At 41.0% G+C, this 24,148-nt stretch overlaps 1 protein-coding gene across 1 annotated transcript in view; it reads right to left on the reverse strand.

Annotated features, from left to right (window-relative positions):
- Positions 1-2,497: 2,497 nt before the first annotated feature.
- Positions 2,498-24,148, reverse strand: part of LOC143364318 (uncharacterized) — a gene marked incomplete at its 5' end in the record, with an annotated part of 147,767 nt that continues 126,116 nt past the window's right edge. Inside the window, one exon of the mRNA XM_076804731.1 lies at positions 2,498-2,627. Within this exon, the coding sequence (XP_076660846.1) occupies positions 2,498-2,627 (130 nt within the window). The remainder of the gene's footprint in view (positions 2,628-24,148) is intronic.

The following is a 24,148-nucleotide window of genomic DNA, read 5'->3' on the forward strand; positions in this document are numbered from 1 at the left end:
AACAGGGAAAAGGGCATTAAGGAAAGAGAGGAAAGGTAAAGGGTAGGTTAAAAAACGCCGGGAAAACGATAGGGACAGAAGGGGAGAGCCAGGGGGGGTTTAAGATACCGAACCGTAACGGCCGACCCCGAGCGAAAGCGAGAGGACAAAGTAAGAGACAGCCTAACACAATAACACGCTCCGAGGACGATAACGACCGCCACCACGGACACCCACAAACAAAGACACACATACAGCATTCACTTGACACATACGTTAGCACAAACAGACAATACGGTTTCAAATCAATACGACAGTAAAAGAAAAATAGCATACCGAAAAGAAAACGAAAGAAAGAGAGAACAAAATAAGTAAAAAGATGGATGAGGAAGAAAAGTTCCTCACACCAATGCAACCAGCAGCAAAAAGCAATGTCTTTAAGAAAAGCTCTAAAATAAAGCATAGCGCGGAAAAGGAAAAGGATAGATCCTTGATTAAAAGACCAAGAGAAAACGAAGAGGAAACCGACACAGACTCGGTAATCTCGGACGTAATCCTGGTCGGAAGTACGGCTTTAAAAAAGAAACGACTAGAAGATATAACTCTCTACGCAATCAACCAGACCGACGACGAAGAGAAGGATGAGGAAGACGACGTATTAAAACTAATAGGGCAACTAATAAAAATCCTCAAAAAAACTAAAAATTCAACACGCGAGGTTAAAAATTATTGTGCGGACCCACTAACGGAGGTAAAAAACGTGACGAAATGTCACGCCAGCCAAGCAGACAGACAACTCGAAGAGGCGATCACCAAGCTAAAAAATATTGAACTTTTAATAGAAAATAAACAACTCAAAAATAGTATACTGCATAGAGATATGGGAACCCAATGCTCCTTAGCTAAAAACGAAAATAATGTTCCACCGAAACCCGAAAAGCATAAAAAGACAGCAGAAGGACTGAAGAAAAGATTAATGTATGAAAGTGAAGCGGAAGAAGCAAGCGGCAAATTGAACAAGGAAATCGACCATGATAAAGAGAAAGAAAACGAATGGAAGACAGTCGAGAATAGAAATAAAAACGAGGAGAAGAAAGCTTTAAGGAAAAAGAAGAAAGAAGAGGAAGAAGCAGCAGAAGCAGAGAAAAGGAAACGGGAACAAGAAAAGGAACGAGAAAAAAGAAACAAGCTTCCTCCGCCTCCAAAATCGGAAGCTATAATCATTAAAACATCAGAAACAAGGACCTTCGCGGATTTATTTAAGCAACTAAAGACCAATGCTGGAGATAGATTGAATGGAATTCATACAGTAAGAAAGTCCAGGGGAGGAGATCTCGTTATAGAGATGGAAAAGGGTACCACTGGCGGAGATCTGGAAAAATTCGCGAAGGACACCCTAGGGGGAGATTGCAAAATCAGGAGAATGGCCCCCAAGGTAGTGTACGAAATAAAAGATCTCGATCCAACAATCGACAGAGGGGAACTCCAGGAGGAACTCGAAAAAATTCTAGGAATTCAGAAGGATGAAATAGAGGTAAAAAATATCCGATTCGGATACGGAGGAACTCGGATGGCCATAGTTGCCCTTCCGGCTAAAATATTGGAAAAATTGGGACAGGAAAATAAATTAAAAATCGGCTTTACAAACTGCAGAGTCAAAAGGACTCAGAACATTTTAAGATGCTACAAGTGCCACGCTTTCGGGCACTTATCGTACAACTGCACGTTAGATCTGAAGGGTCAAGAACTCTGCAGGAGATGCGGGGCAATAGGACACCAAATTAATGGCTGTGAGGCAATAAGATGCTGTGTCCTCTGCATCCGAGAAGGGATACACGCATCGAAGGCCGAACATGTTGCGGGGGCGGTAAACTGCCCGCAATATAAAAAATTTTTGGAGCAATCAGCTAGGAGTAACGCATAAAATTCAATTTAAAATTATTGCAAATTAATCTGAACCATTGTAGGCTCGCTCACTGCTTGCTAACACAAACAGTCGCAGAAACGGGAGTGGACATCGTTCTGATTTCAGAGCCACTTTACAATCCAGGAAACTGGATTTACTCAACTGGAAATTCAGCAGCAATCTGGGTCACTAATACAAACGGCTTTAAAAGACAAGAGGACGGAGACAGGGTACAGGAAGACTACTGTAGCGACTCGACGGCTACCACGTCCCCGGAAAAACCCGGTTCGGTTATATGACCGGAATTACCCCGAGGGTCTTTACCTAGGCCCATTACGAGCCAGACGAGGATGGGTCTGCCGTACATCTGGCAACCAGACTCGCCTGGCCCGATATCGTCTTGCCGGTAAATGGCCTCGGTTTGCATCGGGTCCAGCTACCCCAGGTATACGTACATACCTGATAGCTGGCCCCGTGCAGCCGAGAAACTTCCCGCGGACGTTTCCGCATCTGGCAAAGTTTTCCGGGGACGACCTTCGTCTCCCCTCCATGGGACTCGTTGTCCTTTGTTAGTGGACAAAATAAAAAGCCCTCCGTAGGCGTCGGAGGGCCTCACTTTTCGCCTCTTGCTGCGACCGAGTCGTGACAGTCGTCGTATACGATCTCACTCCCTCGCGCCTCGCTAGTCCGCGTTCGAATTTTGTATATTCCGCGAGCTCCGAATAAAAGTCTACGTCTCAACCTGAAAGTGGATAGATTTCCACGGTATCCTGTTCCGCCTACATCCTATCCACTTCACTACGTTGCGGTAAGAATTGATAACCTCACGATAGTAAGTACCTACATTTCTCCAAATATCTCTACGGATCTGTACACATACAAAATAAAGAAACTAATGCAGTTTGTCGACCAGGAACGCCTGAAAGGAAAAAGAATTTTGTTAGGAGGAGACTTTAATGCCAAATCCCCAGCCTGGGGATCTGTAGAACAGAATCTTAAAGGAACTATATTATTGGAAGAAATGCTAAGGATAAACATCTTCCCCTGTATCCCTGAGGGAGGACACACCTTTGAGAGAGGGAAATCCACCTCAAATCTGGATTTCATAGCAACTACCCGGGACCTACAAGAAAAAGACAACAAAATCATTAATAAAGTACTTAATAAAGAAACAGCATCCGATCACAAATATTTGTTCACAGAGATTCAAACTAAGGACGAGATGCAAAGGAACAAGGGAAGTCAAAGCAATAAATGGAAATTAACGAGAACAGGACTCCTCAGGCTGGGGACGGCGCTGCAAAGATCTATCATAGAGGAAGGACTCAACGAAGCAAACTATTTTAATAAAGACGAGGAAACTAAGTTTCTAAACAATATTTATAAAATCTGCGACGAAGAGCTAGATAAACCCGAATCAACGCATAGAAAGGTTAAAAGTAATATCTGGTGGACTCCTGAGTTAAAGAAAGAAAGAGATAAAACCCAGAAACTTAGAAGGTCAGTCCAAAAAGCGAGGAGGAAGGGTAAGGACGACGAAAGGGAGGCCTTAACCTCCCTATACAAACGAGCTAAGAAGAACCTACAAAGACTAATTTCCAAACAGAAAGAGATATCATGGAACGAACTATGCGAAACTATTAATAAGGACATATGGGGCAAGCCCTATAAAATAATCATAAGACAGGTTAAAAAAGACAATCCTCCAGCCTCTCTCTCAGCAGAGTGTGCAGCAAACGTGATGGAGGGATTATTCCCACAAGATTTTAGACAACCTGACGAGCAACCAAGTGGAAACAACGGAAGCAAGAACAATGAGACAGAAAGGGAAAATAGCCTGAGAAACCAAGAGGAGACAATCGGAAGAAACATACCCGAGGTTACCTCGGAAGAAATCATAGCTGCTTCCAAATTGCTGAAATCCGGAAAAGCCCCGGGAAAAGACGGTATGCAACCTGAAATTATAAAACTATTAGCAGAAACAAGGCCGGACAGATTTGCTGCCCTCTTCAAGGGCATTCTAATTAGAGGGAGTATACCACAGCAATGGAAAGTAGCAAGAACAATTCTTCTTAGAAAAGAAGGTAAGGACCCTTCCTCCCACTCTGCCTACAGACCAATTTGTATTCTAGATGCTGTGGCCAAGCTCCTGGAATATGTCATCCGGGCGAGATTACATGGAGAGCTAGGAGAAAGACCTTTCAGCTCAAATCAATTCGGATTCACTAAGGGAACATCAACCATACATGCAATGGAAATCGTCAGGAAAGCGGCAATTGAGGCCTCGGCAAAAAACAGATTTGCGGTCATGATCGCCCTTGACGTAAAAAACGCCTTTAACTCTTTGAGCTGGAAGGCAATCGACAACGAATTAAAAAACAGGAAAATATCCGAGTATCTCGTCCGGATAATAAGTGACTATTTCAGGGGCAGAATGGTAGAATACGAAGCATCGGAAAAATCAATAGAACTGAATATGAAAATGGGAGTCCCTCAAGGCTCAGTCCTCGGCCCTTTTTTGTGGAATTTGGTGTACGATGGACTTCTAAATAGATCGACACCGCCGATGACACAAAAGATTGCCTTTGCAGACGACTTGGCCATTATTATTCAGGCTTCTACCACCAATAGACTCAAGCTGAGAGCAGAAGAAATCGCTGAGGACACCAAACAGTGGATGACCACGGCCGGACTGTCCCTAGCGGAAGACAAAACAGAAATCATGTGGCTGAATTGTAAATATGTTGACCCGAACCTTTGTTTCAGAATAGGAGACGCTGAGATAATACCGAAGAATGAATTGAAATACCTCGGAATAATCTTCGAATCCAATAAAAGTTTTAAAAAACAAATCGAGAAGGCAACTAATAAGGCCATAAGAACAATGTCTGCCCTCAGCAGGATTATGACAAATAAAATGAAGACTAGACAAACAGGAAGAAAGCTGTACTTTATGACTATGGAATCGATCGTGTTATACGGAGCACCAATATGGGCCGAAGCTGCGGAAAAAATTTTCTTTAGAAGATTACTCAGAAAAACGCAAAAAATGGGGCTTACAAGAGTAGTAGCAGCCTATAGATCGGTACCGTTAGAAACTTTAGCAGTCTTAGCGGGGATCCCCCCCTGGGATCTCAAAGTATTGGAAAGAAGAAGAATCTTCGAGGAAGAAAAAGATATGACGTCATTTTTTAGAGAACATGGGCCTAACGCCGCGGAGAATAGAGGACAAAATCCACCACCAACTACTGGCATAGAGGAAGAAACTACGGAAGAAATCGTTGAATTAGCAATTTCCAGGTTCAAAAAACAAATCAGGAAACAAAATAAAGAAATCACTCTCCAAAAGTGGCAAGATGAATGGAACCACAACGTTGTAGGCCGATGGACACACAAACTTATTCCTGATATAGATAAATGGGTAAATAGGAAACACGGCGAGTTGAACTTTTACCTAACACAAGCCCTTACCGGGCACGGAGTCTTTAATTTGTTTAGAAAACGCATTGGCAAAACCGAATCAGATGAGTGCTGGTTCCATCCGGGAACCACTGACACACCGGAACACACTATTGTCTCATGCCAGAGATGGACGGAGGAGAGGAAGCCGCTCTTGGAAGCCCTACGAACCGATGCGGAATCTCTGTCTACGGAGAAAATAATGGACGGTATCCTAGAGAGCGAACCTACTTGGAAAATATTTATGGTCCTCTGCAGAAACATCCTAAGCACGAAGGAAGAAGAGGAAAGAAGAAGAGAGAAAGAGCTGATAGACAATCTGATAATAAGAGGTACAGACGAAGATCTGGAATCTGCCGATGCCGAAATCATGGGAGACCTCTAGATAAGTATTAATCAGATCCTAATTTGCGACTAGTAAAAATAAATATTAGAAAGTATGATACTCGCTAAAATAAATGTAATCTCTCTGTGTTGCAGCGCTTCCCGGGGGCGGGGGGGGGGGGGGGGACCGAGGAGCGGAGGACATCGCGGGAAAAGGAGGCCTCAATAGACGGTGGAGGATGCCGAAGGTCAACCGACGCCTGTGAAGAAGCGAATACGCGGGACCAGGCTAGGGCGACAACAAGGAGATCAACCACCGCTAAGTAGAGGGAGAAACTTCCAAGCTCAACGCAGACAACCCTTCAACATCTCGGCTCCCCCCCTTGGCCCCTCCACCCTCCCCCGGGGACGCTGTAGCACGGAGCAGACGGTGGAAGGCATTGAAGCTAAAGGACCAGCGGCGTATTACTTGCGGCTCCGGTTGCAGCTCCCCAGGCGCCACTTACCGACTCCGGGCAGAGCGCGACACCGCGAAAAGTAGGATAAAGTAGGGATCGCGCGAGAAAGCGAAGATAGCGAGCGAGAAGTGACAAGGTAAATCAGGGGCATACTCCCAGCGGCGTATTGCTTAGCACCAAGCGACAAGATGGCGGACGACGCTATCAACACGTGGCGAATTTTATTTCATTAAATTATAAGTGTTAGGGGAACTTTTAACGTGCCAAATTGTAAACCCGACGTTTTTTTGGAAACGGCGAATCTTCTGATATAGAAAAAACGACTGAAAAGGGTCTATTTTAAAAGATATTTTCAAGAGGGGGGGGGGGGCCAAAAATGAAGATGAAAACAAAAATTTGCACCTTTCTAAATGCCCTCAAAAAATTTGACCAGATAAAATATTAAAAATCTTGATTTTCTAATTAAAAGAAATTTCGTGAAGCACAGAATACGCGGCTCAGGCCGCGGTAATAGTATAATATGTACATAGCCGATTCCAGAACACGGGCGGGTCGCGCGAAGAAAGTTTATCAGGAGGAAAGTATTAACCGGATAGCATAGAATATATTTTAAAATTAGACAGTTAGGCAAAATATTAACCGAAAATAGAAGAAGAAATAGGACACTTGCCCCTCTGTTTCCATACCACAAGGGTAAAACTGGAAAAAATTATAAGACGAGGACGTTAACGTTAGAACAGACCAGGTCAAAGCAATCAAAATATCAAAATTTTGAAATGATGGGGTTACTCGAGTTCAAATACATTGTCTCGGCGTAACACAACACGCCACGACCGAAAAACGCTCGGAGAAACGGGTAAGGAGGGGGAAAGTCACCGAGGCCTCCCGTGCCCCAGGATCGAATTTGAAAAGCATAGCGAATCGAAATCTCACCGAGCAAACATCGTAAGAGAGTATAGAAACGCGAAAATTTCAACCGCACTCGCGAGTTTTACTTTAATTTATTCCTACTCGATAGAATTAGTATGAGTACATATAAAAGTAAAAAGTGAGTGGAAAGTTTAAAGTCAAAAGGATTATAAAAGCCGAAAAGAGAATAAAGACGCGAGTTACACGGAAACCGGGTCAAAAGCCCCTCAGGGGCGGATAAACTGCTTTAATTCGAAATTAAATAATTGAATAACAATTGTATAATTCGTAAGAAAATAGCAGATCATTAAGTATAGAAACTCGAAAAACCAAACGCGAATACCTGAAAAAGAAAAAGAAAAGATTAAACTCTTAAAAGATAAAAACAGGAATACTTACGTGAAAAAAGATACTTTCAGCAAAATCCGGGTAACGGGAGTGCCGAAAAGCCGAAAAACTGCAACTCTTCGGGTAAAATAGCACCGTGCATCTACCTCGGGAACAGCTATACCTGAAAAGAAATAAAAAAGATTAGAAACTCGTTAAAAATAATAGAAATTTCAATTAGATTCGAAAAATTAATAATTAATTAAAATCAGTGAAAAAAGGTGTAGAAAAAACGACCAAGTACACTCGAGACATAGTTACCAAGAACTTTCAAGTGTCTAGTGACGTGAGAGAGAGAGAGAGAGAGAAAGACAAAGAACAATAGAGGATAGAGAACACCCGAAAGGCCCGGCGGTAAAGGTCCACACACAACGTGAGGGGTCGGTCTAACGGTCAATCTAAAAGTAAGGTAGGAATTAGAAAGAACTTATACCACAGAGGGATAGCCAGGGTAATAAGTACACCGGATATAAAGTTTTAGAATATCGGACAGAAACGGGTGGAACTCGAAAATAGGCCGATCATAATAAAATTTTAGGAGGGTCTATTTCGGAGGGTGGCGAGTCGAAGGGGGCCGGAAAGGAGAAGTTATTCTCCCCCCTGAAAACCTTTTTGCTCTACACCCACCCATTTCGGAGATATAGCGATTAGCAGGCTTATTTTACGGAATTTAGGGAAACGGACCAGACGAAAGTAAAGTGCTCGCCCGTACCTTTACAACGAGCCGCTGAACGCCGGAATCGGTTATAGTTTAAAATTAGCGTGCATACCGGGTGACCAAATAATTTCGGATCAGAAAAAATTCTGAGTACGTGGGTCGACTCGGTAGGAGTATGTAAGGGGTGTTTTTGAACTGGGGAACGAAGTTCCCCAAGGCAAAAAATTTTTTCGAACCCCCCCCCCTTTTCGAGATAACAGCACTGACAAGGGGAAGGAGCCGATTTTCGAAAAAACTTTCAACGAGGCAAATTACGCATTCAGCGAGGGCTTTACAACCATATAAGAATAAGTGGGGGTTAACTATCCAAAAACCCCCACTTCCCTCTTGCGAAATCCTGAATTTAGCAGAATTTTAGCATTTTTTAGCGTTTTTTCGTCACGTTCAGACGACTGCAGACAAGTCGAAGCGTTTTTAGAATTTTTCCCGTCGATCGCACGAGATGTTTCCAAAAATTCTAACAATTTTGCGAAATTCGTCAAATTTCCGAAGTTAGCAGGCAGAGAGAACTTTGCAGCCGTGAAGTAGATTTCTGCGGACCTCGGCGATTCTGTGCGATTTGTAGATAACATAGGTTAGGTTAATAGAAAAATTAGAATTACAACTGTTTGCGTTAGTTTTTTGGTTTTTAGTTGATAGGTTAACTAGTAAAGTATTAGAGTTTAGGTTTTAGATTTGTAATCCTAGTGTTAATCTCGAGTCTAGGTACTTTAAGTGTTAGTATATATATAAAATAGATTAAGTCTAAGCGAATCGATTAGAGTAAATTAAATTAAGTACATGCGTAACCAGCGATAATAGATTTTTAACGATCTTTGTAGAAATTGAAAAGTCAAATAGAGGCAAATACCTTTAAAAAAAAAAAAAAAAAGGGTAGGATAGAGGATAGGATAGGATAGAGGATAGGATATGATAGGATAGAGGATAGGATAGGATAGAGGATCGGATAGAGGATAGGATAGGATAGAGGATAGGATAGGATAGAGGATAGAGTAGGTTAGAGGATAGGATAGGATAAAGGATAGGATTGGATAGAGGATCGCATAGAGGATAGGATAGGATAGAGGATAGGATAGGATAGAGGATAGTATAGGATAGAGGATAGGATAGAATAGAGGATAGGATAGGATAGAGGATCGGATAGAGGATAGGATAGGATAGAGGATCGGATAGATGATAGGATAGGATAGAGGATAGGATAGGATAGAGGATAGGATAGAATAGAGGATAGGATAGGATGGAGGATAGAGTAGGATAGAGGATAGGATAGGGTACAGGATAGGATTGGATAGAGGATCGGATAGAGGATAGGATAGGATAGAGGATAGGATAGGATAGGATAGAGGATAGGATAGGATAGGATAGGATAGAGGATAGGATAGGATAGAGGATATAATAGGATTGAGGAAAGGATAGGATAGAGGATAGGATAGGATAGGATAGAGGATAGGATAGGATAGAGGGTAGGATAGAGGATAGGATAGAGGATAGGATAGGATAGAGGATAGGATAGGATAGAGGATAGGATAGGATAGAGGATAGGATAGGATAGAGGATAGGATAGGATAGAGGATAGGATAGGATAGAGGATAGTATAGGATAGAGGATAGGATAGAATAGAGGATAGGATAGGATAAAGGATAGGATTGGATAGAGGATCGCATAGAGGATAGGATAGGATAGAGGATAGGATAGGATAGAGGATAGTATAGGATAGAGGATAGGATAGAATAGAGGATAGGATAGGATAGAGGATCGGATAGAGGATAGGATAGGATAGAGGATCGGATAGATGATAGGATAGGATAGAGGATAGGATAGGATAGAGGATAGGATAGAATAGAGGATAGGATAGGATGGAGGATAGAGTAGGATAGAGGATAGGATAGGATACAGGATAGGATTGGATAGAGGATCGGATAGAGGATAGGATAGGATAGAGGATAGGATAGGATAGGATAGAGGATAGGATAGGATAGGATAGAGGATAGGATAGGATAGAGGATATAATAGGATTGAGGAAAGGATAGGATAGAGGATAGGATAGGATAGGATAGAGGATAGGATAGGATAGAGGATAGGATAGAGGATAGGATAGGATAGAGGATAGGATAGGATAGAGGATAGGATAGGATAGAGGATAGGATAGGATAGAGGATAGGATAGGATAGAGGATAGGATAGGATAGAGGATAGGATAGGATAGAGGATAGGATAGGATAGAGGATAGGATAGGATAGAGGATAGGATAGGATAGAGGATAGGATAGGAAAGAGGATAGGATAGGATAGAGGAAAGGATAGGATAGAGGATAGGATAGAGGATAGGATAGGATAGAGGATAGGATAAGAGAGAGGATAGGATATGATAGAGGATAGGATAGGATAGAGGATCGGATAGAGGATAGGATAGGATAGAGGATAGGATAGGATAGAGGATAGAGTAGGATAGAGGATAGGATAGGATAAAGGATAGGATTGGATAGAGGATCGGATAGAGGATAGGATAGGATAGAGGATAGGATAGGATAGAGAATAGTATAGGATAGAGGATAGGATAGAATAGAGGATAGGATAGGATAAAGGATAGGATAGGATAGAGGATAGGATAGGATAGGATAGAGGATAGTATAGGATAGGATAGAGGATAGGATAGGATAGAGGATAGGATAGGATAGAGGATAGGATAGGATAGAGGATAGGATGGGATAGAGGATAGGATAGGATAGAGGATAGGATAGGATAGAGGATAGGATAGGATAGAGGATAGGATAGGATAGAGGATAGGATAGGATAAGGTAGAGGATAGTATAGGATAGAGGATAGGATAGGATAGAGGATAGGATAGGATAAAGGATAGGATAGGATAGAGGATAGGATAGGATAGAGGATAGGATAGGATAGAGGATAGGATAGGATAGAGGATAGGATAGGATAGAGGATAGGATAGGATAGAGGATAGGTTAGGATAGAGGATAGGATAGAGGATAGGATAGGATAGAGGATAGGATAGGATAGAGGATAGGATAGGATAGAGGATAGGATAGGATAGAGGATAGGATAGGATAGAGGATAGGATAGGATAGAGGATAGGATAGGATAGAGGATAGGATAGGATAGAGGATAGGATAGGATAGAGGATAGGATAGGATAGAGGATAGGATAGGATAGAGGATAGGATAGGATAGAGGATAGGATAGGATAGAGGATAGGATAGGATAGAGGATAGGATAGGATAGAGGATAGGATAGGATAGAGGATAGGATAGGATAGAGGATATAATAGGATTGAGGGAAGGATAGGATAGAGGATAGGATAGGATAGAGGACAGGATAGGAAAGAGGATAGGATAGGATACAGGATAGGATAGGATAGAGGATAGGATAGGATAGAGGATAGGATAGGATAGAGGATAGGATAGGATAGAGGATAGGATAGGATAGAGGATAGGATAGGATAGAGGATAGGATAGGATAGAGGATAGGATAGGATAGAGGATAGGATAGGATAGAGGATAGGATAGGATAGAGGATAGGATAGGATAGAGGATAGGATAGGATAGAGGATAGGATAGGATAGAGGATAGGATAGGATAGAGGATAGGATAGGATAGAGGATAGGATAGGATAGAGGATAGGATAGGTAATTGGATAGGATAGAGTATAGGATAAGGTAGAGGATAGGATAGGATAGAGGATATAATAGGATGGGGGATAGTATAGGATAGAGGATAGGATAAAGGATAGGATAGAATAGAGGATAGGATAGGATAAAGGATAGGATAGGATAGAGGATAGGATAGGATAGGATAGAGGATAGGATAGGATAGAGGATAGGATAGGATAGAGGATAGGATAGGTAATTGGAAAGGATAGAGTATAGGATAAGGTAGAGGATAGGATAGGATAGAGGATATAATAGGATAGAGGATAGGATAGAGGATAGGGTAGGATAGAGGATAGGATAGGATAGAGGATAGGATATGATAGGATAGAGGATAGGATAGGATAGAGGATCGGATAGAGGATAGGATAGGATAGAGGATAGGATAGGATAGAGGATAGAGTAGGATAGAGGATAGGATAGGATAAAGGATAGGATAGGATAGGATAGAGGATAGGATAGGATAGAGGATATAATAGGATTGAGGAAAGGATAGGATAGAGGATAGTATAGGATAGAGGATAGGATAGAATAGAGGATAGGATAGGATAGAGGATCGGATAGAGGATAGGATAGGATAGAGGATCGGATAGATGATAGGATAGGATAGAGGATAGGATAGGATAGAGGATAGGATAGAATAGAGGATAGGATAGGATGGAGGATAGAGTAGGATAGAGGATAGGATAGGATACAGGATAGGATTGGATAGAGGATCGGATAGAGGATAGGATAGGATAGAGGATAGGATAGGATAGGATAGAGGATAGGATAGGATAGGATAGAGGATAGGATAGGATAGAGGATATAATAGGATTGAGGAAAGGATAGGATAGAGGATAGGATAGGATAGGATAGAGGATAGGATAGGATAGAGGATAGGATAGAGGATAGGATAGGATAGAGGATAGGATAGGATAGAGGATAGGATAGGATAGAGGATAGGATAGGATAGAGGATAGGATAGGATAGAGGATAGGATAGGATAGAGGATAGGATAGGATAGAGGATAGGATAGGATAGAGGATAGGATAGGATAGAGGATAGGATAGGATAGAGGATAGGATAGGATAGAGGATAGGATAGGATAGAGGATAGGATAGGAAAGAGGATAGGATAGGATAGAGGAAAGGATAGGATAGAGGATAGGATAGAGGATAGGATAGGATAGAGGATAGGATAAGAGAGAGGATAGGATAAGAGAGAGGATAGGATATGATAGAGGATAGGATAGGATAGAGGATCGGATAGAGGATAGGATAGGATAGAGGATAGGATAGGATAGAGGATAGAGTAGGATAGAGGATAGGATAGGATAAAGGATAGGATTGGATAGAGGATCGGATAGAGGATAGGATAGGATTGAGGGAAGGATAGGATAGAGGATAGTATAGGATAGAGGATAGGATAGAATAGAGGATAGGATAGGATAAAGGATAGGATAGGATAGAGGATAGGATAGGATAGGATAGAGGATAGGATAGGATAGGATAGAGGATATAATGGGATTGAGGAAAGGATAGGATAGAGGATAGGATAGAGGATAGGATAGGTAATTGGAAAGGATAGAGTATAGGATAAGGTAGAGGATAGGATAGGATAGAGGATATAATAGGATAGAGGATAGGATAGAGGATAGGATAGGATAGAGGATAGGATAGGATAGAGGATAGAGTAGGATAGAGGATAGGATAGGATAAAGGATAGGATTGGATAGAGGATCGGATAGAGGATAGGATAGACTAGAGGATAGGATAGGATAGAGGATAGGATAGGATAAGGTAGAGGATAGTATAGGATAGAGGATAGGAAAGGATAGAGGATAGGATAGGATAAAGGATAGGATAGGATAGAGGATAGGATAGGATAGAGGATAGGATAGGATAGAGGATAGGATAGGATAGAGGATAGGGTAGAGGATAGGATAGGATAGAGGATAGGATAGGATAGAGGATAGGATTGGATAGAGGATAGGATAGGATAGGATAGAGGATAGGATAGGATAGAGGATAGGATAGGATAGAGGATAGGATAGGATAGAGGATAGGATAGGATAGAGGATAGGATAGGATAGAGGATAGGATAGGTAATTGGATAGGATAGAGTATAGGATAAGGTAGAGGATAGGATAGGATAGAGGATATAATAGGATAGGGGATAGTATAGGATAGAGGATAGGATAAAGGATAGGATAGAATAGAGGATAGGATAGGATAAAGGATAGGATAGGATAGAGGATAGGATAGGATAGGATAGAGGATAGGATAGGATAGAGGATAGGATAGGATAGAGGATAGGATAGGATAGAGGATAGGATAGGTAATTGGATAGGATCGAGTATAGGATAAGGTAGAGGATAGGATAGGATAGAGGATATAATAGGATAGAGAATAGGATAGGATAGAGGATAGGATAGGAAAGAGGATAGGATAGGATAGAGGATAGGATAGGATAGAGGATAGGATAGAGGATAGGATAGGATAGAGGATCGGATAGGATAGAGGATAGGATAGGATAGAGGATAGGATATGATAGAGGGTACGTTAGGATAGAGGATCGGATAGAGGATTGGATAGGATAGAGGATCGGATAGAGTATAGGATAGGATAGAGGATCGGATAGAGGATAGGATAGGATAGAGGATAGGATAGGATAGAGGATAGGATAGAATAGAGGATAGGATAGGATGGAGGATAGAGTAGGATAGAGGATAGGATAGGATACAGGATAGGATTGGATATCGGATCGGATAGAGGATAGGATAGGATAGAGGATACGATAGAGGATTGGATAGTATAAAGAATAGGATAGGATAGAGGATAGGATAGGATTTAGGATAGGATAGGATAGTGGATAGGATAGGGTGGTATAGGGGATACGATAGGATGGAGGATAGTACAGAGGATAGGGTAGGGCATTGGATAGGATAGAGGATAGGATAGGATTGAGGATAGAATAGCATAGAGAATAGGATAGGATAGATGATATTATAGGATAGAGGATACGATACTATAGAGGATAGGATAGCATAGAAGATACGATAGGATAGATGATATTATAGGAAAGAGGATAGGATATGATAGAGGATAGGATAGGATAGAGGATAGGACAGAGGATAGGATAGGGGATTGGATAGGATAGAGGACAGGATAGGGGATTGGATAGGATAGAGAGTAGGATAGGACAGAGGATAGTATAGAGAATAGGATAGAGGATAGGATAGGGGATTGGATTGGATTGAGGTTAGGATAGGGGATTCGATAGGATAGAGTATAGGATACGATAGATGATAGGATAGGATAGAGGATAGGATGGGATAGAGAATAGGATAGGATAGATGATATTATGGGAAAGAGGATAGGATATGATAGAGGATACGATATTGTAGAGGATAGGATAGGATAGATAATATTATAGGATAGAGGATACGTTATTGTAGAGGATAGGATAGGATAGGGGATAGGATACGGGATTGGATAGGATAGAGGATAGGATAGGATAGACAATAGGATAGGATAGATGATATTATAGGAGAGCGGATAGGATAGATGATATTATAGGGAAGAGGATAGGATATGATAGTGGATACGATATTAGAGAGGATAGGATAGGATAGAGCATAGGATATAATAGAGGATAGGATAGGATAGATGATATTATAGGAAAGAGGATAGGATATGATAGTGGATACGATATTATTGAGGATAGGATAGGATAGGGGATAGGATATAATAGAGGATAGGATAGGATTGTGGATAGGATAGGATAGAGGATAGGTTAGGACAGCATAGATGATAGGATAGGAGATTGGAAAGGATGGAGTATATTATAGGATAGAGAATAGGATTCGATAGAGGATAGGATAGAGCATAGGATAGGATAGAGGATAGGATAGAATAGAGGATAGGATAGGATAGAGGATAGAATAGGATAGAGGATAGGAAAGGATAGAGGATAGGATAGGATTGAGGATAGGATAAGTTTGAATATAGGTTAGGATACAGGATAGGATAGGATAGATGATATTATAGGATAGATGGTAGGATAGGATAGAGGATACGATATTATACACGACAGGATAGGATAGAGGATCGGTTACGATAGAGGATAGGATAGGGGATTGGATAGGATAGAGGATAGGATAGGATAGAGGATAGGATAGGATAAAGGATAGGATAGAGGATAGGATAGGATAGAGGATAGGATAGGATAGAGGATAGGATAGGATACAGGATAGGATAGGATAGAGGATAGGATAGGATAGAGGATAGGATAGGATTGGGGATAGGATTGGATGGAGGATAGGATTCGATAGAGGATAGGATAGAGCATAGGATAGGATAGAGGATAGGATAGGATAGAGGATAGGATAGGATAGAGGATAGGATAGGATAGAGGATAGGATAGGATTGGGGATAGGATTGGATGGAGGATAGGACAGGATAGAGGATAGGATAGGATAGATGATATTATGGGATAGATGGTAGGATAGGATAGAGGATACGATATTATACACGACAGGATAGGATAGAGGATCGGTTACGATAGAGGATAGGATAGGGAATTGGATAGGATAGAGGATAGGATAGGATAGAGGATAGGATAGGATAAAGGATAGGATAGAGGATAGGATAGGATAGAGGATAGGATAGGATTGGGGATAGGATTGGATGGAGGATAGGATTCGATAGAGGATAGGATAGAGGATAGGATAGGATAGAGGATTGGATAGGATAGAGGATAGAATAGGATAGAGGATAGGAAAGGATAGAGGATAGGATAGGATTGAGGATAGGATAAGTTTGAGGATAGGTTAGGATACAGGATAGGATAGGATAGATGATAGGATAGGATAGAGGATAGGATAGGATAGAGGATAGTATAGTATAGAGGATAGGATAGGATAGAGGATAGGACAGAGGATAGGATAGGGGATTGGATAGGATAGAGGACAGGATAGGGGATTGGATAGGATAGAGAGTAGGATAGGACAGAGGATAGTATAGAGAATAGGATAGAGGATAGGATAGGGGATTGGATTGGATTGAGGTTAGGATAGGGGATTCGATAGGATAGAGTATAGGATACGATAGACGATAGGATAGGATAGAGGATAGGATGGCATAGAGAATAGGATAGGATAGATGATATTATGGGAAAGAGGATAGGATATGATAGAGGATACGATATTGTAGAGGATAGGATAGGATAGATAATATTATAGGATAGAGGATACGTTATTGTAGAGGATAGGATAGGATAGAGGATAGAATAGGATAGATGATATTATAGGAAAGAGGATAGGATATGATAGAGGATAGGATAGGATAGAGGATAGGATAGGATAGAGGATAGGATAGGATAGAGGATAGGATAGGATAGAGGATAGGATAGGATTGGGGATAGGATTGGATGGAGGATAGGACAGGATAGAGGATAGGATAGGATAGATGATATTATGGGAAAGAGGATAGGATATGATAGAGGATACGATATTGTAGATGATAGGATAGGATAGATAATATTATAGGATAGAGGATACGTTATTGTAGAGGATAGGATTGGATAGGGGATAGGATACGGGATTGGATAGGATAGAGGATAGGATAGGATAGACAATAGGATAGGATAGATGATATTATAGGAGAGCGGATAGGATAGATGATATTATAGGGAAGAGGATAGGATATGATAGTGGATACGATATTAGAGAGGATAGGATAGGATAGAGCATAGGATCTAATAGAGGATAGGATAGGATAGATGATATTATAGGAAAGAGGCTAGGATATGATAGTGGATACGATATTATAGAGGATAGGATAGAGGATAGGATAGGATACAGGATAGGATAGGATAGAGGATAGGATAGGATAGAGGATAGGATAGGATACAGGATAGGATAGGATAGAGGATAGGATAGGATAGAGGATAGGATAGGATTGGGGATAGGATTGGATGGAGGATAGGATTCGATAGAGCATAGGATAGAGGATAGGATAGGATAGAGGATTGGATAGGATAGAGGATAGAATAGGATAGAGGATAGGAAAGGATAGAGGATAGGATAGGATTGAGGATAGGATAAGTTTGAGGATAGGTTAGGTACAGGATAGGATAGGATAGATGATAGGATAGGATAGAGGATAGGATAGGATAGAGGATAGTATAGTATAGAGGATAGGATAGGATAGAGGATAGGACAGAGGATAGGATAGGGGATTGGATAGGATAGAGGACAGGATAGGGGATTGGATAGGATAGAGAGTAGGATAGGATAGACAATAGGATAGGATAGATGATATTATAGGAGAGCGGATAGGATAGATGATATTATAGGGAAGAGGATAGAATATAATAGTGGATACGATATTAGAGAGGATAGGATAGGATAGAGCATAGGATATAATAGAGAATAGGATAGGATAGATGATATTATAGGAAAGAGGATAGGATATGATAGTGGATACGATATTATAGAGGATAGGATAGGATAGGGGATAGGATATTATAGAGGATAGGATAGGATTGTGGATAGGATAGGATAGAGGATAGGTTAGGACAGCATAGATGATAGGATAGGAGATTGGAAAGGATGGAGTATATTATAGGATAGAGGATAGGATTCGATAGAGGATAGGATAGAGCATAGGATAGGATAGAGGATAGGATAGGATAGAGGATAGGATAGGATAGAGGATAGAATAGGATAGAGGATAGGAAAGGATAGAGGATAGGATAGGATTCAGGATAGGATAAGTTTGAGGATAGGTTAGGATACAGGATAGGATAGGATAGATGATATTATAGGATAGATGGTAGGATAGGATAGAGGATACGATAAAGAATCGGTGTGGCAAGACGGTAGCGTACCAAGGATAGAGGATACGATATTATACACGACAGGATAGGATAGAGGATCGGTTACGATAGAGGATAGGATAGGGGATTGGATAGGATAGAGGATAGGATAGGATAGAGGATAGGATAGGATAAAGGGTAGGATAGAGGATAGGATAGGATAGGATAGAGGATAGGATAGGATACAGGATAGGATAGGATAGAGGATAGGGTAGGATAGAGGATAGGATAGGATTGGGGATAGGATTGGATGGAGGATAGGATTCGATAGAGGATAGGATAGAGCATAGGATAGGATAGAGGATAGGATAGGATAGAGGATAGGATAGGATAGAGGATAGAATAGGATAGAGGATAGGAAAGGATAGAGGATAGGATAGGATTGAGGATAGGATAAGTTTGAGGATAGGTTAGGATACAGAATAGGATAGGATAGATGATATTATAGGATAGATGGTGGGATAGGATAGAGGATACGATATTATACACGACAGGATAGGATATAGGATCGGTTACGATAGAGGATAGGATACGGGATTGGATAGGATAGAGGATAGGATAGGATAGAGGATAGGATAGGATAAAGGATAGGATAGAGGATAGGATAGGATAGAGGATCGGATACGATAGAGGATAGGATAGGGGATTGGATAGGATAGAGGATAGGATAGGATAGATGATAAGGTAGAGGAACGGATAGGATAGAGAATAGGATAGGATAGAGGATAGAGTAGGATAGAGAATAGGATAGGATAGAGGATAGGATAGGATAGAGGATAGAGGATAGAGGATAGGATAGGATAGAGGATAGGATAGGATAGAGGATAGGATAGGTTAGAGGTTAGGATAGGATAGGGGATAGGATAGGATAGAGGATAGGATAGGATAGAGGATAGGATAGGATAGAGGATAGGATAGGGGATTCGATAGGATAGAGGATAGGAGAGGATAGAGGATAGGATAGGATAGAGGATACGATATTATAGAGGATAGGATAGGATAGAGGATAGGATAGGGAATTGGATAGGATAGAGGATAGGAGACGATAGAGGACAGGATAGGATAGAGGATAGGATAGGATAGAGGATAGGATAGGATAGAGGATAGGATAGGATAGAGGATAGGGTAGGGGTTACGATAGGATAGAGGATAGGATAGGATAGAGGATAGGATAGGATAGAGGATACGATATTATAGAGGATAGGATAGGATAGAGGATAGGATAGGGGATTGGATAGGATAGAGGATAGGAGGCGATAGAGGAGAGGATAGGATAGAGGATAGGATAGGATAGAGGATAGGATAGGATAGGATAGAGGATAGGATAGGATAGAGGATAGGATAGGATAGAGGATAGGATAGGATAGAGGATAGGATAGGATAGAGGATAGGATAGGATAGAGGATAGGATAGGATAGAGGATAGGATAGGATAGAGGATAGGATAGGATAGAGGATAGGATAGGATAGAGGATAGGATAGGATAGAGGATAGGATAGGATAGAGGATAGGATAGGATAGAGGATAGGATAGGGGATTGGATAGGATAGAGGATTGGATAGGATGGAGGATAGGATAGGATAGAGGATAGGATAGAGAATAGGATAGGGAAGAGGATAGGATAGGGGATTGGATAGGATAGTGGATAGGATAGGATAGAGGATAGGATAGAGGATAGGATAGGATAGAGGATAGGATAGGATAGAGGATAGGATAGGATAGAGGATAGGATAGGATAGAGGATAGGATGTGGGATTGGATAGGGTAGAGGATAGGAGACGATAGAGGATAGGGTAGGATAGAGAATAGGATAGGATAGATGATTTTATAGGATAGAGGATAGAATATGATAGAAGGTACGATATTATAGAGGATAGGATAGGATAGGGGATTGGATAGGATAGAGGATTGGATAGGATGGAGGATAGGATAGGATAGAGGATAGGATAGAGAATAGGATAGGATAGAGGATAGGATAGGAGATTGGATAGGATAGTGGATAGGATAGGATAGAGGATAGGATAGAGGATAGGATAAAGTATAGGATAGGGGATAGGATAGGATAGAGGATAGGATAGGATAGAGGATAGGATAGGATAGAGGATAGGATAAGATAGAGGATAAGATAGGATTGAGGATAGGATAGGATAGAGGATAAGATAGGATAGAGGATAAGGTAGAGGAACGGATAGGATAGAGAATAAGATAGGATAGAGGATAGGATAGGATAGAGGATACGATAGGATAGAGGATAGGATAGGATACAGGATAGGATAGGATAGAGGATAGGATAGGGGATTCGATAGGATAGAGGATAGGAGAGGATAGAGGATAGGATAGGATAGAGGATAGGAGGCGATAGAGGACATGATAGGATAGAGGATAGGATAGGATAGAGAATACGATAGGGGATTGGATAGGATAGAGGATAGGATAGGATAGAGTATAGGATAGGATAGATGATATTATGGGAAAGAGGATAGGATATGATAGAGGATACGATATTGTAGAGGATAGGATTGGATAGATGATATTATAGGATAGAGGATACGATATTATAGTGGATAGAATAGGATAGATGATATTATAGGAAAGAGGATAGGATATGATAGAGGATAGGATAGGATAGAGGATAGGATAGGATAGAGGATACAATAGGATAGAGGATAGGATAGGATAGAGGATAGGATAGGATTGGGGATAAGATAGGATAGAGGATAGGATAGGATAGAGAATAGGATAGGGGATTGGATAGGATAGAGGATAGGATAGGATAGAGAATAGAATAGGGGATTGGATAGGATAGAGGATAGGATAGGATTGGGGATAGAATTGGATGGAGGATAGGACAGGATAGAGGATAGGATAGGGGGTTTGATAGGATAGAGGGTAGGATACGATAGACGATAGGATAGTAAAGAGGATAGGATAGGATAGAGGATTGGATAGGATTGAGGATAGGATAGGATAGAGGATTGGATAGGATTGAGGATAGGATAGGATAGAGGATGCGATATTATAGAGGATAGGATAGGATAGAGAATAGGATAGGATAGAGGATAGGATAGGATAGAGGATAGGGTAGGATAGAGGATAGGATAGGATAGAGGATAGGATAGGATAGAGGATAGGATAGGATTGAGGATAGGATAGGATAGAGGATGGGACAGGATAGAGGATAGGATAGGATAGAGGATACAATAGGATAGAGGATAGGATAGGATAGAGGATATGATAGGATTGGGGATAAGATAGGATAGCGGATAGCATAGGATAGGGGATAGGATAGGATAGAGGATAGGATAGGATAGAGATTACGATAGGGGATTGGATAGGATAGAGGATAGGATAGGATAGAGAATAGGATAGGATAGATGATATTATGGGAAATAGGATAGGATATGATAGAGGATACGATATTGTAGAGGATAGGATAGGATAGATGATATTATAGGATAGAGGATACGATATTATAGAGGATAGAATAGGATAGAGGATAGAATAGGATAGATGATATTATAGGAAAGAGGATAGGATATGATAGAGGATACGATATTATAGAGGACAGGATAATATAGAGGATAGGATGTAATAGAGGATAGGATAGGATAGAGGATAGGATTGGATAGAGGATAGGATAGGATTGGGGATAGGATTGGATGGAGGATAGGACAGGATAGAGGATAGGATAGGGGTTTGATAGGATAGAGGATAGGATACGATAGACGATACGATAGGATAGAGGATATAATAGAATAGAGAATAGGATAGGATAGATGATATTATGCGAAAGAGGATAGGATATGATAGAGGATACGATATTATAGAGGATAGGATAATATAGAGGATAGGATTGAATAGAGGATAGGATAATATAGAGGATAGGATTGAATAGAGGATAGGATAGGATAGAGGATGGGATAGGATAGATGATATTATAGGATAGAGGATACGATATTATAGAGGATAGGATAGCATTGAAGATACGATGGGATAGATGATATTATAGGAAAGAGGATAGAATATGATAGAGGATAGGAAAGGATAGAGGATAGGATAAGATAGAGGATAGAATAGGATAGAGGATAGGATAGGATGGAGGATAGGATAGGATTGAGGATAGGATAGGTTTGAGGATAGGTTAGGATAGAGGATAGGATAGGATAGATGATATTATAGGATAGAGGGTAGGATAGGATAGAGGATACGATAATATACACGATAGGATAGGATAGAGGATCGGATACGATAGAGGATAGGATAGGGGATTGGATAGGATAGAGGATAGGATAGGATAGATGATATTATAGGATAGAGGGTAGGATAGGATAGAGGATACGATAATATACACGATAGGATAGGATAGACGATCGGATACGATAGAGGATAGGATAGGGGATTGGATAGGATAGAGGATAGGATCGGATAGAGGATAAGGTAGAGGAACGGATAGGATAGAGAATAGGATTGGATAGAGGATAGAGTAGGATAGAGGATAGCATAGGATAGAGGATAGGATAGGATAGAGGATAGAGGATAGGATAGGATAGAGGATAGGATAGGATAGAGGATAGGATAGGTTAGAGGATAGGATAGGATAGAGGATAGGATAGAGGATAGGATAAAGTATAGGATAGGGGATAGGATAGGATAGAGGATAGGATAGGATAGAGGATAGGATAGGATAGGGGATAGGATAGGATAGAGGATAGGATAGGATAGAGGATAAAATAGGATTGAGAATAGGATAGGATAGAGGATAAGGTAGGATAGAGGATAAGGTAGAGGAACGGATAGGATAGAGAATAGGATAGGATAGAGGATAGGATAGGGGATTGGATAGGATAGGGGATAGGATAGGATAGATGATAGGATAGAGGATAGGATAAAGTATAGGATAGGGGATTGGATAGGATAGAGGAGAGGAGACGATAGAGGACAGGATAGGGTAGAGGATAGGATAGGATAGAGGATAGGATAGGGGATTCGATAGGATAGAGGATGGGAGAGGATAGAGGATAGGATAGGATAGATGATACGATATTATAGAGGATAGGATAGGATAGAGGATAGGATAGGGAATTGGATAGGATAGAGGATAGGAGACGATAGAGGATAGGAGACGATAGAGGACAGGATAGGATAGAGGATAGGATAGGATAGTGGATAGGATAGGATAGAGGATAGGATATGATAGAGGATAGGATAGGATAGAGGATAGGATAGGATAGAGGATAGGATAAGATAGAGGATAAGATAGGATTGAGGATAGGATAGGATATAGGATAAGATAGGATAGAGGATAAGGTAGAGGAACGGATAGGATAGAGAATAAGATGGGATAGAGGATAGGATAGGATAGAGGATACGATAGGATAGAGGATAGGATAGGATAGAGGATAGGATAGGATAGAGGATAGGATAGGGGATTCGATAGGGTAGAGGATAGGAGAGGATAGAGGATAGGATAGGAAAGAGGATAGGATA

Source organism: Halictus rubicundus, unplaced genomic scaffold (genome assembly GCF_050948215.1).
Source record: "Halictus rubicundus isolate RS-2024b unplaced genomic scaffold, iyHalRubi1_principal scaffold0457, whole genome shotgun sequence".
Taxonomy (NCBI): Eukaryota; Metazoa; Arthropoda; class Insecta; order Hymenoptera; family Halictidae; genus Halictus; species Halictus rubicundus.